Below are 17,360 nucleotides of genomic sequence, written 5' to 3'. Positions count from 1 at the left end.
CAGTCAGCCCGGGGCGTCTCAGTCAGTCAGCCCGGGGCGTCTCAGTCAGCCCGGGGCGTCTCAGTCAGCCCGGGGTGTCTCAGTCAGTCAGCCCGGGGTGTCTCAGTCAGTCAGCCCGGGGTGTCTCAGTCAGTCAGCCCGGGGCGTCTCAGTCAGTCAGCCCGGGGCGTCTCAGTCAGTCAGCCCGGGGCGTCTCAGTCAGTCAGCCCGGGGCGTCTCAGTCAGTCAGCCCGGGGCGTCTCAGTCAGTCAGCCCGGGGCGTCTCAGTCAGTCAGCCCGGGGCGTCTCAGTCAGTCAGCCCGGGGCGTCTCAGTCAGTCAGCCCGGGGCGTCTCAGTCAGTCAGCCCGGGGCGTCTCAGTCAGTCAGCCCGGGGCGTCTCAGTCAGTCAGCCCGGGGCGTCTCAGTCAGTCAGCCCGGGGTGTCTCAGTCAGTCAGCCCGGGGTGTCTCAGTCAGCCCGGGGTGTCTCAGTCAGTCAGCCCGGGGTGTCTCAGTCAGTCAGCCCGGGGTGTCTCAGTCAGTCAGCCCGGGGTGTCTCAGTCAGTCAGCCCGGGGCGTCTCAGTCAGTCAGCCCGGGGTGTCTCAGTCAGTCAGCCCGGGGTGTCTCAGTCAGTCAGCCCGGGGTGTCTCAGTCAGCCCGGGGTGTCTCAGTCAGCCCGGGGTGTCTCAGTCAGCCCGGGGTGTCTCAGTCAGTCAGCCCGGGGTGTCTCAGTCAGCCCGGGGTGTCTCAGTCAGTCAGCCCGGGGTGTCTCAGTCAGTCAGCCCGGGGTGTCTCAGTCAGTCAGCCCGGGGTGTCTCAGTCAGTCAGCCCGGGGTGTCTCAGTCAGTCAGCCCGGGGTGTCTCAGTCAGTCAGCCCGGGGTGTCTCAGTCAGTCAGCCCGGGGTGTCTCAGTCAGCCCGGGGCGTCTCAGTCAGCCCGGGGCGTCTCAGTCAGCCCGGGGCGTCTCAGTCAGCCCGGGGTGTCTCAGTCAGCCCGGGGTGTCTCAGTCAGTCAGCCCGGGGTGTCTCAGTCAGCCCGGGGTGTCTCAGTCAGCCCGGGGTGTCTCAGTCAGCCCGGGGTGTCTCAGTCAGCCCGGGGTGTCTCAGTCAGTCAGCCCGGGGTGTCTCAGTCAGTCAGCCCGGGGTGTCTCAGTCAGTCAGCCCGGGGTGTCTCAGTCAGTCAGCCCGGGGTGTCTCAGTCAGCCCGGGGTGTCTCAGTCAGCCCGGGGTGTCTCAGTCAGCCCGGGGTGTCTCAGTCAGCCCGGGGTGTCTCAGTCAGCCCGGGGTGTCTCAGTCAGCCCGGGGTGTCTCAGTCAGTCAGCCCGGGGTGTCTCAGTCAGTCAGCCCGGGGCGTCTCAGTCAGCCCGGGGCGTCTCAGTCAGCCCGGGGTGTCTCAGTCAGCCCGGGGTGTCTCAGTCAGTCAGCCCGGGGTGTCTCAGTCAGTCAGCCCGGGGCGTCTCAGTCAGCCCGGGGCGTCTCAGTCCGACCCGGGGTGTCTCAGTCAGCCCGGGGTGTCTCAGTCAGCCCGGGGTGTCTCAGTCAGCCCGGGGTGTCTCAGTCAGCCCGGGGCGTCTCAGTCAGCCCGGGGCGTCTGAGTCAGCCCGGGGCGTCTGAGTCAGCCCGGGGTGTCTCAGTCAGCCCGGGGTGTCTCAGTCAGTCAGCCCGGGGTGTCTCAGTCAGTCAGCCCGGGGTCTCTCAGTCAGTCAGCCCGGGGTGTCTCAGTCAGTCAGCCCGGGGTGTCTCAGTCAGTCAGCCCGGGGTGTCTCAGTCAGTCAGCCCGGGGTGTCTCAGTCAGTCAGCCCGGGGTGTCTCAGTCAGCCCGGGGTGTCTCAGTCAGCCCGGGGCGTCTCAGTCAGCCCGGGGTGTCTCAGTCAGCCCGGGGTGTCTCAGTCAGTCAGCCCGGGGTGTCTCAGTCAGTCAGCCCGGGGTGTCTCAGTCAGCCCGGGGTGTCTCAGTCAGCCCGGGGTGTCTCAGTCAGCCCGGGGTGTCTCAGTCAGCCCGGGGTGTCTCAGTCAGCCCGGGGTGTCTCAGTCAGTCAGCCCGGGGTGTCTCAGTCAGTCAGCCCGGGGTGTCTCAGTCAGTCAGCCCGGGGTGTCTCAGTCAGCCCGGGGTGTCTCAGTCAGTCAGCCCGGGGCGTCTCAGTCAGCCCGGGGCGTCTCAGTCAGCCCGGGGTGTCTCAGTCAGCCCGGGGCGTCTCAGTCAGCCCGGGGCGTCTCAGTCAGCCCGGGGTGTCTCAGTCAGCCCGGGGTGTCTCAGTCAGCCCGGGGTGTCTCAGTCAGCCCGGGGTGTCTCAGTCAGCCCGGGGTGTCTCAGTCAGCAGAATACTCCCTGTACCAGACTGTACTCCCTGTACCAGACTGAAAGTTGCTGCTTCATTGGAACTGGAGGTTGACCAAAGTGATGTCATTAAACATATTGCAGTCAACAGCAAATTTCCATCTCTTCCCCCCCCACCCCTCCCACCCTCCCCAACCCAGAATGCCCCCCCACCCCAGAATGGCCTCCCCCACCCTCCCCAACCCAGAATGCCCCCCCACCCCACCAACCCAGAATGCCCCCCCACCCCACCAACCCAGAATGCCCCCCCACCCCACCCCAGAATCTCCCCCCCCACCCCACCCCAGAATCTCCCCCCCCACCCCACCCCAGAATCTCGCCCCCCCACCCCACCCCAGAATCTCGCCCCCCCACCCCACCCCAGAATCTCGCCCCCCCACCCCACCCCAGAATCTCCCCCCCCCACCCCACCCCAGAATCTCCCCCCCCCCACCCCACCCCACCCCAGAATCTCCCCCCCCCCCACCCCAGAATGCCCCCCCCCCACCCCAGAATGGCCTCCTCCTATTGCTGGACACAAACTGGACAGGATTGCTCTAAAATTAGCAAGTAGCCTGATTAACACATATCGGATGATTTTGAACACTGCTCATCTTTCCACATCTTCAGCTTGTCTGACCCCCCACAAGCTGCTGCAGCCACCATGGACATCTCCCATTAACAAGCTACCCAGTCACGTTGCAGACACACGTGCAGTTTCCCAGCCTGCAGTTCTGTGCGTTGACACAACGTTCAGGGAAGGCTGGCAATAAACAGAAAGAAGATTGCAGCCACACCTCGGAGTGAGAGTGAACAGTATCACACGGTAGCTTCATCCATCCTCGACCTTTTGCTGCCTCGCTTCACCTCCAGCACCTCCAATCCCCTTTTCTTTAGTCTCTGCTGAATTCTCTGCTGTTTCTTCAGTTGATACTCGGTCATGTTATCGATACTCATTTTGTACAAATTACTGCAGCTAATTTCAGTGGCTGAATCTGCCAGAGACAAGAAAGAACAACTGATACAAGTGGGATCTGGTCAAGAAGATTATGCAGTTAATATCTGGAACTCATACTCAGGAGATTCAGATTACAGAATAATAGCGTGCTACTGGGTGGCTTATAGATTGAAAAACAACTCCTGCTAATGGTCCCAGGCAGCTGCAGGCACTGTCACTAATGATGGGAAGATTAAAATCGAGGATGCTGAAGAGGCTAGAATTAGAGGAGTGCAGATGTCTTGGAGGGTTGAGGGGCTGGAGGAGATTATAAAGCTGCCAGAGCCATGGAGGGATTTATAAACAAGCACAATCATTTTTAAACGGAAGCTATCAGGAGTCAATGTCAGTCAGCCATAGTCATGGAGCCTGAAATACGAGCTGTTGGTGAATTGGACATTCTGAATTCTCCCTCTGTGTACCCAAACAGGCGCTGGAATGTGGCGACTAGGGGCTTTTCACAGTAACTTCATTGCAGTGTTAATGTAAACCGTGTGACAATAAAGATGATTAAATTAGCTCTAAAGCACAGAAAAGGCCCTTCGGCCCATCGAGTCTGCACTGGTCAAAAACAACCACCCAACATTCTAATCCCATTTCCCAGCACTTGGTCCATAGCCTCCTATTACCTGGGATCACAAGTGCACATTTAAATACTTAATGTTATAGGTTTCTCTGCCTCCACCACCCTTTCAGGTTCCAGACTCCCACCACCCTCTGGGTGAAAAACCTCTAAACCTCCTGCCCCTTACATTAAATCCATGCCCCTGGTCATTGACCCCTCCACCAAGGAAAAAGGTTTCTTCCTGTCTACTCTATACATGCCCCTCATAATTTTATACATCTTAATCCTGTCCACCTCTCCCTACTCCGCTCCGAGGTCCCCACCTGCTTCAAGAAGACCACCATCATACCAGTGCTAAAGAAGAACCAGGCAACGTGCCTCAATGCCTACCGTCCGGTGGCCCTGACATCGATCGTAATGAAGTTCTTCGAGAGGTTGGTCATGAGGCACATCAACTCCATACTCCCAGAATGCCTTGATCCACTGCAATTCGCAACCGGTCCACAGCAGACGCCATTTCCCTGGCCCTACACTCACCCCTAGAGCATCTTGAAAACAAGGACTCCTACATATTCACTACAGCTCCGCCTTCAACACCATAACCCCAGCCAAGCTCATATCAAAGCTCCAAAACCTAGGACTTGGATCCCCACTCTGCAACTGGATCCTCAATTTTCTGACCCACAGACCTCAATCAGTAAGAATAAACAACAACACCTCCTCCACAATAGTCCTCAATATCGGGGCCCCACAAGGCTGCCTACTTAGCCCCCTACTCTACTCCCTGTACACACACGACCGCGTGGCAAAATTTGGCTCCAACTTCATCGACAAGTTTGCTGACGATGCGACCATAGTGGGCCGGATCTCGAATAACGACGAGTCCGAATACAGGAGGGAGATAGAGAACCTAGTGGAGTGGTGCAGCGACAACAATCTCTCTCTCAATGCCAGCAAAACTAAAGAGCTGGTCATTGACTTCAGGAAGCAAAGTACTGTACACACCCCTGTCAGCATCAATGCGGCCGAGGTGGAGATGGTTAGTAGTTTCAAATTCCTCTGGGTACACATCTCCAAAAATCTGTCCTGCTCCACCCACGTCGACACTATCACCAAGAAAGCACAACAGCACCTATACTTCCTCAGGAAACTAAGGAAATTCGGCATGTCCACATTAACCCTTACCAACTTTTACAGATGCATTATAGAAAGCATCCTATCTGGCTGCATCACAGCCTGGTCACACAACCCCACCTGCTGTCCATTGACTCTGTCTACATCTCCCGCTGCCTGGGGAAAGCGGGCAGCATAATCAAAGACCCCCTCCCACCCGGCTTACTCACTCTTCCAACTTCTTCCATCGGGCAGGAGATACAGAAGTCTGAGAACACGCACGAACAGACTCAAAAACAGCTTCTTCCCCGCTGTTACCAGACTACTAAATAACCCTCTTGTGGACTGACCTCATTAACACTACACCCTGTACGCTTCATCCGATGCCGGTGCTTATGTAGTTACATTGTGTACCTTGTGTTGCCCTATTATGTATTTTCTTTTATTTCCTCTTCTTTTCATGTACTGAATGATCTGTTGAGCTGCTCGCAGAAAAATACTTTTCACTGTACCTCCGTACACGTGACAATAAACAAATCCAATCCAATCCCTCTCAGTCTCCTCTACTCCAAAGAAAACAGCCCCCGTCAATCCAATCTCTCAGAGTCAAAGAATCATAGAGAAATACAACACAGAACAGGACCTTCGGCCCACGATGTTGTGCCGAACTTTTGTCCTAGGTTAATCATAGGTCATAGAATTTTGGACACTAAGGGCAATTATCATGGCCAATCCACCCAACCTGCACATCTTTGGACTGTGGGAGGAAACCGGAGCACCCGGAGGAAACCCACGCACACACGGGGAGGATGTACGGACTCCGCACAGACAGTGACCCAAGCCGGAATCGAACCTGGGACCCTGGAGCTGTGAAGCAATTGTGCTATCCACAATGCTACTGTGCTGCCCTTAAGAACAAATTAATCTGCACTCCATTATTCTACCCTAATCCATGTTCCTATCCAATAGCCGCTTGAAGGTCCCTAACGTTTCCGACTCAACTACTTCCACAGGCAGTGCATTTCATGCCCGCACTACTCTCTGGATAAAGAACCTACCTCTGACATCCCCTCTATATCTTCCACCATTCACCTTAAATTTATGTCCCCTTGTAATGGTTTGTTCCACCCGGGGAAAAAGTCTCTGACTGTCTACTCTATCTATTCCCCTGATCATCTTATAATCCTCTATCAAGTTGCCTCTCATCCTTCTCCGTTCTAATGAGAAAAGACCCAGCACCCTCAACCTTTCCTCGTAAGACCTACTCTCCATTCCAGGCAATATCCTGGTAAATCTCCTTTGCACCTTTTCCAAAGCTTCCACATCCTTCCTAAAATGAGGTGACCAGAACTGCACACAGTACTCCAAATGTGGCCGTACCAAGGTTTTGTACAGCTGCATCATCACCTCACGGCTCTTAAATTCAATCCCTCTGCTAATGAACGCTAGCACACCATAGGCCTTCTTCACAGCTCTATCCACTTGAGTGGCAACTTTGAAAGATCTATGAACATAGACCCCAAGATCTCTCTGCTCCTCTACATTGCCAAGAACCCTACCGTTAACCCTGTATTCCACATTCATATTTGTCCTTCCAAAATGGACAACCTCACACTTGTCAGGGTTAAACTCCATCTGCCACTTCTCAGCCCAGCTCTGCATCCTATTTATGTCTCTTTGCAGCCGACAACAGCCCTCCTCACTATCCACAACTCCACCAATCTTCGTATCATCTGCAAATTTACTGACCCACCCTTCAACTCCCTCATCCAAGTCATTAATGAAAATCACAAACAGCAGAGGACCCAGAACTGATCCCTGCGGTACGCCACTGATAACTGGGCTCCAGGCTGAATATTTGCCATCCACCACCACTCTCTGACTTCTGTCGGTTAGTCAGTTCGTTATCCAACTGGCCAAATTTCCCACTATCCCATGCCTCTTCATAGCTAAAACTCTCCAGTTTCGACAACATCCTGGTAAAACTCCTCTGCACCCTTTCCAGTGACAGGGAACAGGACTTGCTGTGAGTTAAAACACAGGTTTCTGATAGAACATAGAACAGTACAGTACAGCACAGTACAGGCCCTATGGCCCACGATGTTGTGCTGACCATTTATCCTAATCTAAGATCAGCCTAACCTACACCCCTTCAATTTACTGCTGTCCATGTGCCTGTCCAAGAGTCGCTTAAATGTCCCTAATGACTCTGACTCCACCACCTCTGCTGGCAGTGCATTCCACACACCCACCACTCTCTGCGTAAAGAACCAACCTCTGACATCTCCCCTACACCTTCCTCCAATCACCTTAAAATGATTCCCCTAGTGACAGCCATTTCTACCCTGGGGAAAAGTCTCTGGCTATCCACTCTATCCATGCCTCTCATCACCTTGTACACCTCTATCAAGTCACCTCTCTTTCTTCTTCGCTCCAGTGAGAAAAGCCCCAGCTCCCTCAACCTTTCTTCATAAGACATGCCCTCCAGTCCAGGCAGCATCCTGGTAAATCTCCTCTGTACCCTCTCCAAAGCATCCACATCCTTCCTATAATGAGGCGACCAGAACTGGACACAATATCCCAAGTGTGGTCTAACCAGGGTTTTATAAAGCTGCAGCAAAATCTCACGGCTCTTCAACTCAATCCCCCTGTTAATGAAAGTCAACACCCCATACACCTTCTTAACAACCCTATCAACCTGGGTGGCAACTTTGAGGGATTTATGTATGTGGACCCCAAGATCCCTCTATTCCTCCACACTTCCAAGAATCCTGCCTTTAACCCTGTATTCACCATTCAAATTCGACCTTCCAAAATAAATCACTTCACATTTATCTAGGTTGAATTCCATCTGCCACTTCTCAGCCCAGCTCTGCATCCTGTCAATGATTTGGATGTGTTTACGAGGAATGTGTTGGAACAGTCAGGTTGAGAAGTAACAAAAGCAGGAGTGAAGGTTTCAGCAGCTAATGAGCGGAGACAGGGATGAAGTTAAGCAATGACAGCCCAACCACGAGGTCCAGAGTTCATCTCAGGATCAAATATGGCACCAACTTTGCAAACAGTTTAGTTCAGTCTCAAACTGTTACCATGAGGAGTGATGGAGCCAGTGCTGAGAGACAAAATTCCTGCTCATCCAGTACTGGACATTAGATAAGCAATAGGTGGAGGCCATTCGGCCCTCCGAGCCTGCTCCATCATTCATTGTGATCACAACTGATCATCAAGTTCAATGCCCTGATCCGGCCTTCACCCCCATTTCCCTTGATTCCTTTAGTCCCAAGAGCAATAACTAATTCCTTCTTGAAATGACACAACATTTTGAGACGGAAATCTGCTGTCCTTCCTCCGTCTGACCTACATGTGACTGCAGAAGCACTGCAATGTGGTTGACTCTGAACTGATTTGGGATGAGCAATAAATGCCGGCCACGCCAGTGATGCTCACAACCAGTAAATGAATAAAATAAAACTAATGCTATTTTCAGATGATGTCACCAAGCGACAGCACGTGGCTGGGAAATAAAAGGGGCCCCAAGGTAAACCAAATTAGTAATAACACTGGGACGGATGAATTCCTGGAGTTTGTCCAAGATGTCTTTTTTAGACCAGTACTTTGAGGAACAAACCAGGTAACGTGCTATCCTAGATTTGGCATTGTGCAATGAAAATGAGTTCATTAATAATAATTGTGTGGGATCCTTTAGCTTTTAGGGAACAGTGAGCACAATATGATCCTTCATTAGGATGGAAAATGAAGTCTGTGTAGTGATCCTCACTTGAGTGTGTACAGAAGGGGCTGATGGGAAACGGAAATACCACCATGGGGCAGCACGGGGACGTACAAGAGTGACGCCGAAGGCCCTCCCCCTCACTTTGGCTGAACAGATGGTGAGGAGGACAGGGACGGAAGTGAGCTCAGGGCTGCTAGTGTGGTCAGGCCTAGTTGCAGAGCATAGAGAAGTGTAACCTTCACAAGTGCAGTTCTGTAAGTAAGAGCTCACGCAATCATTTAAGTTGCGTAGCACAATAAACCTTCCTTCAACTACTGGACGACTTCTAGCATTCTTTCCAGTAATATAAGAGTTGGATCTGAAACTTGGGTCCAAATCTAAACGAAGGAAACTACGAAGGTATGAGAAGTGAGTTGGCTAAGGTAGATTGGGGAACTTCATTAAAAGGTGGTGGATAAACAATGGTTAATACAGAAGGAGAAAAATGCATTGCAAATTATACATTTCTTTCCGGCACAAAGACACAACAGGCCCAATCGTGGCCAACAAAGAAATTAAGGATAGTATTAGATCCAAAAAAGGAGTCAGAAAAGTTGTTCAAAAAAGTAGCAACCCTGAGCACTGAGAGAAGTTTAGAATTCAGAAATGGACAAAGAGATGAAGTAAAAGGAAAAAATAAAGTATGAGAATGAACTTGCAAGGAGCATAAAAACAGATGGCAAAAACATCAAGTATGGAAAAAGAAAAGGATGTATATTATAATCCGAATCAGGAGAATTTATAACAGAGGACAAGGAAATGGCAGAGCAATTAAACAACTGCTTTAGTTCCGTCTTCATGGAGGAAAACACAAATAATTTCCCAGAAATGAGAGGGAACCAAAGAGAAAGAGGAATCGAAGGAAATTAATGACAGCAACGATAGGGCTTAAGAAATTAGTGGGACTGAAAGCCGAGAATTTTGAGATGTGGGCGTCGCTTGTTAGACAGCCCATCCCTAGTTAAGAACATAAGAACTAGGAGCAGGAGTAGGCCATCTGGCCCCTCGAGCCTGCTCCGCCATTCAATGAGATCATGGCTGATCTTTTGTGGACTCAGCTCCACTTTCCAGCCCGAACACCATAACCCTTAATCCCTTTAATCTTCAAAAAACTATCTATCTTTACCTTAAAAACATTTAATGAAGGAACCTCAACTGCTTCACTGGGCAAGGAATTCCATAGATTCACAACCCTTTGGGTGAAGAAGTTCCTCCTAAACTCAGTCCTAAATCTACTTCCCTTTATTTTGAGGCTATGTCCTCTAGTTCTGCTTTCACCCACCAGTGGAAACAACCTGCCCGCATCTATCCTATCTATTCCCTTCATAATTTTATATGTTTGTATAAGATCCCCCCTCATTCTTCTAAATCCCAACGAATATAGTCCCAGTCTACTCAGTCTCTCCTCATAAACCAATCCTCTTAACTCCAGAATCAACCTTGTGAATCTCCTCTGCACACCCTCCAGCGCCAGCACACCCTTTCTCAAGTAAGGAGACCAAAACTGCACACTGTACTCCAGGTGTGGTCTCACCAGCACCCTATACAGCTGCAACATAACCTCCCTGTTTATAAACTCCATCTCTCTCGCAATGAAGGACAAAATTCCATTGCCCTTCTTAATTACTTGCTGACCTTCAAACCAACTTTTTGTGATTCAAGCACAAGGACACCCAGGTCCCTCTGCACAGCAGCATGCTGCAATTTTTTACCTCTGCACACTTTGTTCTACCACTCACCTTAGTGCCATATGCTAACTTTAACACATTGCACTTGGTGCCCAACTCCAGATCATCTATGTAAACTGTGAACAATTGCAGTCCCCAGACTGATCCCCGAGGTTCACCGCTAGCCACTGATCAGCAACCAGAAAAGCACCCATTTATCCGCACTCTTTGCTTTCTGTTAGTTAACCATCCTCTAATTGCCCCTTCAGAAGATGGGTGTGAACTGCCTTCTTGAGCCACTGCAGTCCATGTGGTACAGGTACACCCACTGTGCAGTTAGGGCGGGGGTTCCAGGCTGTTGCCCCAGCGACAGTGAAGGAGCGGCGATATATTTCCAAGTCAGGGTGGTGAGTGACTTGGAGGGGAACCTCCAGGTAGTGGGGTTCCCAGGTATCTGCTGCTCTTGCCCTTTGAGATGGTAGTGGTAGTGGTTTAAGAACATAAGAACTAGGATCAGGAGTAGGCCATCTGGCCCCTCGAGCCTGCTCCGCCATTCAATTAGATCATGGCTGATCTTTTGTGGACTCAGCTCCACTTTCCAGCCCGAACACCATAACCCTTAATCCCTTTATTCTTCAAAAAACTATCTTTACCTTAAAAACACTTAATGAAGGAGCCTCAGCTGCTTCACTGGGCAAGGAATTCCCTAGATTCACAACCCTGTGGGTGAAGATGTTCCTCCTAAACTCAGTCCTAAATCTACTTCCCCTTATTTTGAGGCTATGTCCCCTAGTTCTGCTTTCACCCGCCAGTGGAAACAACCTGCCCGCATCTATCCTATCTATTCCCTTCATAATTTTATATGTTTCTATAAGATCCCCCCTCATCCTTCTAAATTCCAACGAGTACAGTCCCAGTCTACTCAACCTCTCCTCGTAATCCAACCCCTTCAGCTCTGGGATTAACCTAGTGAATCTCCTCTGCACACCCTCCAGCGCCAGTACGTCCTTTCTCAAGTAAGGAGACCAAAACTGAACACAATACTCCAGGTGTGGCCTCACTAACACCTTATACAATTGCAACATAATCTCCCTAGTCTTAAACTCCATCCCTCCTAGCAATGAAGGACATAATTCCATTTGCCTTCTTAATCACCTGTTGCACCTGTAAACCAACTTTCTGTGACTCATGCACTAGCACACCCAAGTCTCTATGAACAGTGGCATGCTTTAATATTTTATCGTTTAAATAATAATCCCGTTTGCTGTTATTCCTACCAAAATGGATAACCTCACATTTGTCAACATTGTATTCCATCTGCCAGACCTTAGCCCATTCACTTAACCTATACAAATCCCTCTGCAGACTTCCAGTATCCTCTGCACTTTTCGCTTTACCACTCATCTTAGTGTCATCTGCAAACTTGGACACATTGCCCTTGGTCCCCAACTCCAAATCATCTATGTAAATTGTGAACAATTGTGGGCCCAACACAGATCCCTGAGGGACACCACTAGCTACTGATTGCCAACCAGAGAAACACCCATTAATCCCCACTCTTTGCTTTCTATTAATTAACCAATCCTCTATCCATGCTACTACTTTACCCTTAATGCCATGCATCTTTATCTTATGCAGCAACCTTTTGTGTGGCACCTTGTCAAAGGCTTTCTGGAAATCCAGATATACCACATCCATTGGCTCCCCGTTATCTACTGCACTGGTAATGTCCTCAAAAAATTCCACTAAATTAGTTAGGCACGACCTGCCCTTTATGAACCCATGCTGCGTCTGCCCAATGGGACAATTTCTATCCAGATGCCTCGCTATTTCTTCCTTGATGATAGATTCCAGCATCTTCCCTACTACCGAAGTTAAGCTCACTGGCCTATAATTACCCGCTCTCTGCCTACCTCCTTTTTTAAACAGTGGTGTCACGTTTGCTAATTTCCAATCCACCGGGACCACCCCAGAGTCTAGTGAATTTTGATAAATTATCACTAGTGCATCTGCAATTTCCCTAGCCATTTCTTTTAGCACTCTGGGATGCATTCCATCAGGGCCAGGAGACTTGTCTACCTTTAGCCCCATTAGCTTGCCCATCACTCCCTCCTTAGTGATAACAATCATCTCAAGGTCCTCACCTGTCATAGCCTCATTTCTATCAGTCACTGGCAGGTTATTTGTGTCTTCCACTGTGAAGACCGACCCAAAAAACCTGTTCAGTTCCTCAGCCATTTCCGCATCTCCCATTATTAAAACTCCCTTCTCACCTGGTTACACCAAAAAAACACACACACTCACTGGGGTACGGGTCCCACACACACTGACTCTCACTGGGGTACGAGTCCCACACACACTGACTCTCACTGGGGTACGGGTCCCACACACACTGACTCTCACTGGGGTACGGGTCCCACACACACTGACTCTCACTGGAGTATGGGTCCCACACACACTGACTCTCACTGGGGTACGGGTCCCACACACACTGACTCTCACTGGGGTACGGGTCCCACACACACTGACTCTCACTGGGGTACGGGTCCCACACACACTGACTCTCACTGGGGTGCGGGTCCCACACACACTGACTCTCACTGGGGTACGGGTCCCATACACACACTGACTCTCACTGGGGTACGGGTCCCACACACACTGACTCTCACTGGAATATGGGTCCCACACACACTGACTCTCACTGGGATACGGGTCCCACACACACTGACTCTCACTGGGGTACGGGTCCCACACACACTGACTCTCACTGGGGTACGGGTCCCACACACACTGACTCTCACTGGGGTACGGGTCCCACACACACTGACCCTCACTGGGGTACGGGTCCCACACACACTGACTCTCACTGGGGTCCGGGTCCCACACACACACTGACTCTCACTGGGGTACGGGTCCCACACACACTGACTCTCACTGGGGTACGGGTCCCACACACACTGACTCTCACTGGGGTACGGGTCCCCCATACACTGACTCTCACGGGAGTGGATGTACGTACCCTGAAATACTGGCCAATTGGTACGAATGATGTCATTGATCCTCGTGTGATCTGGATGATCCGGAATTTCCTGTTGGAGATTAAGGAAAGTGCGTATTCAGAAGATTTCTAAATGTTGGTGCCAGATTGACCGTGACTGCAACAGCTGAGCTAAGGAAATCTGAAGAGAGATTCCCAAATTCCTCTGTTCCTGTGCCAGTCGAGGTACTGAGTGAATTGCTGAGGTCTGAGTACCTTTCGTTCTAAACTCCTCTCCTCAAACATTAATTTGTTGACCCAGGTCACAGCTACTTCAGGCCTGGATTGAGTGGACGTGGAGAGGACGTTTCCACTTGTAGGAGAAACTAGAAGCAGAGGACACCAGCTCAGACTAAAGGGACAATCCTTTACAACAGAGATGAGGAGGAATTTCTTCAGCCAGAGGGTGGTGAATCTGTGGAACTCTTTGCCGCAGAAGGCTGTGGAGGCCAAATCACCGAGTGTCTTTAAGACAGAGATAGATAGGTTCTTGATTAATAAGGGCATCAGGGGTTATGAGGAGAAGGCAGGAGAATGGGGATGAGAAAATATCAGCCATGATTGAATGGCGGAGCAGACTCGATGGGCCGAGTGGCCTAATTCTGCTCCAGTGTCTGATGGTCTTATCATATGGGGAGAGTCTCTATCGTCCCAATATCTCCCTCACCCAACATATCTCACACACAGCCCTGTCACGGATCTCTGACCCCTCCCTCTCACACACCAAAATTAGAAAGAGGGGTTGGCCATTCGGCCCATTCAGCCTACTCCACCATTCTATGTGATTCTGGCTGATCATCTCCCCATTATTGCCAAACCCCTTGATGTCATTAATATCCATAAATCTATTATTTTTGTCTGGAACATGTTCAATAACTGAGCCTTCACAGCCTCTGGGGGAAGAAATTCCTCCTCACCTCAATCTGAAATAGCGGACCCCTTACCCTGAGACTGTCTCCTGGTACTAGACTCACCAGCCAGTGGAAACATCCTCTCCACATCCAACTGACATGTCCGATAAGAATCTGTCAATTTCAAAAGGTCACTGACGTCAGTACCTGCCCCCCATTGCTGACTATTAATGAGCATCACTCCCAACCCCCTCAGCCACTCACCTGCCACACACCCTCCTGCAGTTGGTAGAGAACAATTACTTCACCATCCAGGACCCAGAGCCCTCCCAAGTCATCAAACGTCACATCCCAGGCTCGCTCCTTCATTCGCATCGTCTGCCGATGAACCAACCTCCGAGATTCCACATCCAGCTCGAGGACAGATACTGAGGAGAAACTGAGCAATCGGCACTTCACTACAGGAAACACAGACAGGGCTATATCACAGAGTAAAACGCCCTCTTCACTGTCCCCATCAAACACTCCCACGACAGGTACAGCACGGGGTTAGATACAGAGTAAAGCTCCCTCTACACTGTCCCCATCAAACACTCCCAGGACAGGTACAGCACGGGGTTAGATACAGAGTAAAGCTCCCTCTACACTGTCCCCATCAAACACTCCCAGGACAGGTACAGCATGGGGTTAGATACAGAGTAAAGCTCCCTCTACACTGTCCCCATCAAACACTCCCAGGACAGGTACAGCACGGGGTTAGATACAGAGTAAAGCTCCCTCTACACTGTCCCCATCAAACACTCCCAGGACAGGTACAGCACGGGGTTAGATACAGAGTAAAGCTCCCTCTACACTGTCCCCATCAAACACTCCCAGGACAGGTACAGCACGGGGTTAGAAACAGAGTAAAGCTCCCTCTACACTGTCCCCATCAAACACTCCCAGGACAGGTACAGCACGGGGTTAGATACAGAGTAAAGCTCCCTCTACACTGTCCCCATCAAACACTCCCAGGACAGGTACAGCACGGGTTAGATAGAGTAAAGCTCCCTCTACACTGTCCCCATCAAACACTCCCAGGACAGGCACAGCACGGAGTTAGATACAGAGTAAAGCTCCCTCTACACTGTCCCCATCAAACTCTCCCAGGACAGGTACAGCACGGGGTTAGATACAGAGTAAAGCTCCCTCTACACTGTCTCCATCAAACACTCCCAGGACAGGTACGGCACGGGGTTAGATACAGAGTAAAGCTCCCTCTACACTGTCCCCATCAAACACTCCCAGGACAGGTACAGCACAGGGTTAGATACAGAGTAAAGCTCCCTCTACACTGTCCCCCATCAAACTCTCCCAGGATAGGTACAGCACAGGGTTAGATACAGAGGAAAGCTCCCTCTACACTGTCCCCATCAAACACCCCCAGGACAGGTACAGCACAGGGTTAGATACAGAGTAAAGCTCCCTCTACACTGTCCCTATCAAACACTCCCAGGACAGGTACGGCACGGGGTTAGATACAGAGTAAAGCTCCCTCTACACTATCCCCATCAAACACTCCCAGGACAGGTACAGTACAGGGTTAGATACAGAGTAAAGCTCCCTCTACACTGTCCCCATCAAACTCTCGCAGGACATGGTACAGCACGGGGTTAGATACAGAGTAAAGCTCCCTCTACACTGTCCCCATCAAACTCTCCCAGGACAGGTACAGCACGGGGTTAGATACAGAGGAAAGCTCCCTCTACACTGTCCCCCATCAAACACTCCCAGGGCAGGTACAGCACGGCGTTAGATACAGAGTAAAGCTCCCTCTACACTGTCCCCATCAAACACTCCTAGGACAGGTACGGCACGGGGTTAGGTACAGAGTAAAACTCCCACTACACTGTCCCCATCAAACACCCCCAGGACAGGTACGGCACGGGGTTAGGTACAGAGTAAAGCTCCCTCTACACTGTCCCCATCAAACTCTCCCAGGACAGGTACAGCACGGGGTTAGATACAGAGTAAAGCCCCCTCTACACTGTCCCCATCAAACTCTCCCAGGACAGGTACAGCACGGGGTTAGATACAGAGTAAAGCTCCCTCTACACTGTCCCCATCAAACACTCCCAGGACAGGTACAGCACAGGGTTAGATACAGAGTAAAGCTCCCTCTACACTGTCCCCCATCAAACTCTCCCAGGACAGGTCCAGCACGGGGTTAGATACAGAGTGAAGCTCCCTCTACACTGTCCGCATCAAACACTCCCAGGACAGGTACAGCACAGGGTTAGATACAGAGGAAAGCTCCCTCTACACTGTCCCCCATCAAACACTCCCAGGGCAAGTACAGCACGGCGTTAGATACAGAGTAAAGCTCCCTCTACACTGTCCCCATCAAACACTCCCAGGACAGGTACAGCACAGGGTTAGATACAGAGTAAAGCTCCCTCTACACTGTCCCCCATCAAACACTCCCAGGACAGGTACAGCACGGGGTTAGATACAGAGTAAAGCTCCCTCTGCACTATCCCCATCAAACACTCCCAGGGCAGGTACAGCACGGGGTTAGATACAGAACTCTACACTATACAATCACAGCTCAATGACCAACTGCAGCACTTCCCAGCCCTGGGAGTACCAGCCCCATTGAGAAAGATGTGGATAGACTATTGAGCCATTTTGTAGCCACACGTACCTGTCACACAGAACAGCAAAGACATCTGCCCCTCTGCAATGAACTATCCGGACGACAGCACATCGGGGCTAGAATACAGAGACAGAGGTTAGTGTCAGTAATAGCAATGACTAGAAGAGTGGAAGACAACAACTGATGTTTCTACACCATCTTTAACACAATGAAACATCCCAAACTGCTTCACAGGAACATTATAAAATAAAATAAAACACTGGGCTACAAAAGGAGATATTAGGTCGAGTGACATAAAAACTTTGTTAAATTGGTTGGTTTTAAGGAATGTCCTAAAGGAGGAATGACAGAATTGTTACGGTTCAGAGGGAAGCTGTTTGACCCACAGCGTCTGCACTGCCTCTCTGAATGAGCCCCCTTCCTGCTCCC

At 50.7% G+C, this 17,360-nt stretch overlaps 1 protein-coding gene across 2 annotated transcripts; it reads right to left on the bottom strand.

The window, feature by feature from the left end:
• Nucleotides 1-2,808: 2,808 nt before the first annotated feature.
• Nucleotides 2,809-17,049, bottom strand: wdr4 (WD repeat domain 4). Of its 2 annotated transcripts, none has more exons than XM_038801302.1 (4): nt 16,980-17,049; nt 14,561-14,724; nt 13,428-13,497; nt 2,809-3,289 (listed from the first exon to the last, which is right to left on the bottom strand). In XM_038801302.1, exons 1-4 carry the CDS (start codon nt 17,002-17,004, stop codon nt 3,114-3,116), a joined length of 435 nt encoding a protein of 144 aa, XP_038657230.1. In that variant the 5' UTR covers nt 17,005-17,049; the 3' UTR covers nt 2,809-3,113. The 2 variants fall into 2 exon arrangements, with proteins under 2 accessions (XP_038657230.1, XP_038657229.1); XM_038801301.1 differs by having other exon boundaries at nt 14,561-14,754; nt 16,980-17,041.
• Nucleotides 17,050-17,360: the final 311 nt, after the last annotated feature.

The sequence above is a fragment of the Scyliorhinus canicula genome, chromosome 7, assembly GCF_902713615.1.
Source record: "Scyliorhinus canicula chromosome 7, sScyCan1.1, whole genome shotgun sequence".
NCBI lineage: Eukaryota > Metazoa > Chordata > Chondrichthyes > Carcharhiniformes > Scyliorhinidae > Scyliorhinus > Scyliorhinus canicula.
This window is presented reverse-complemented; position numbering and strand designations above follow the sequence as displayed.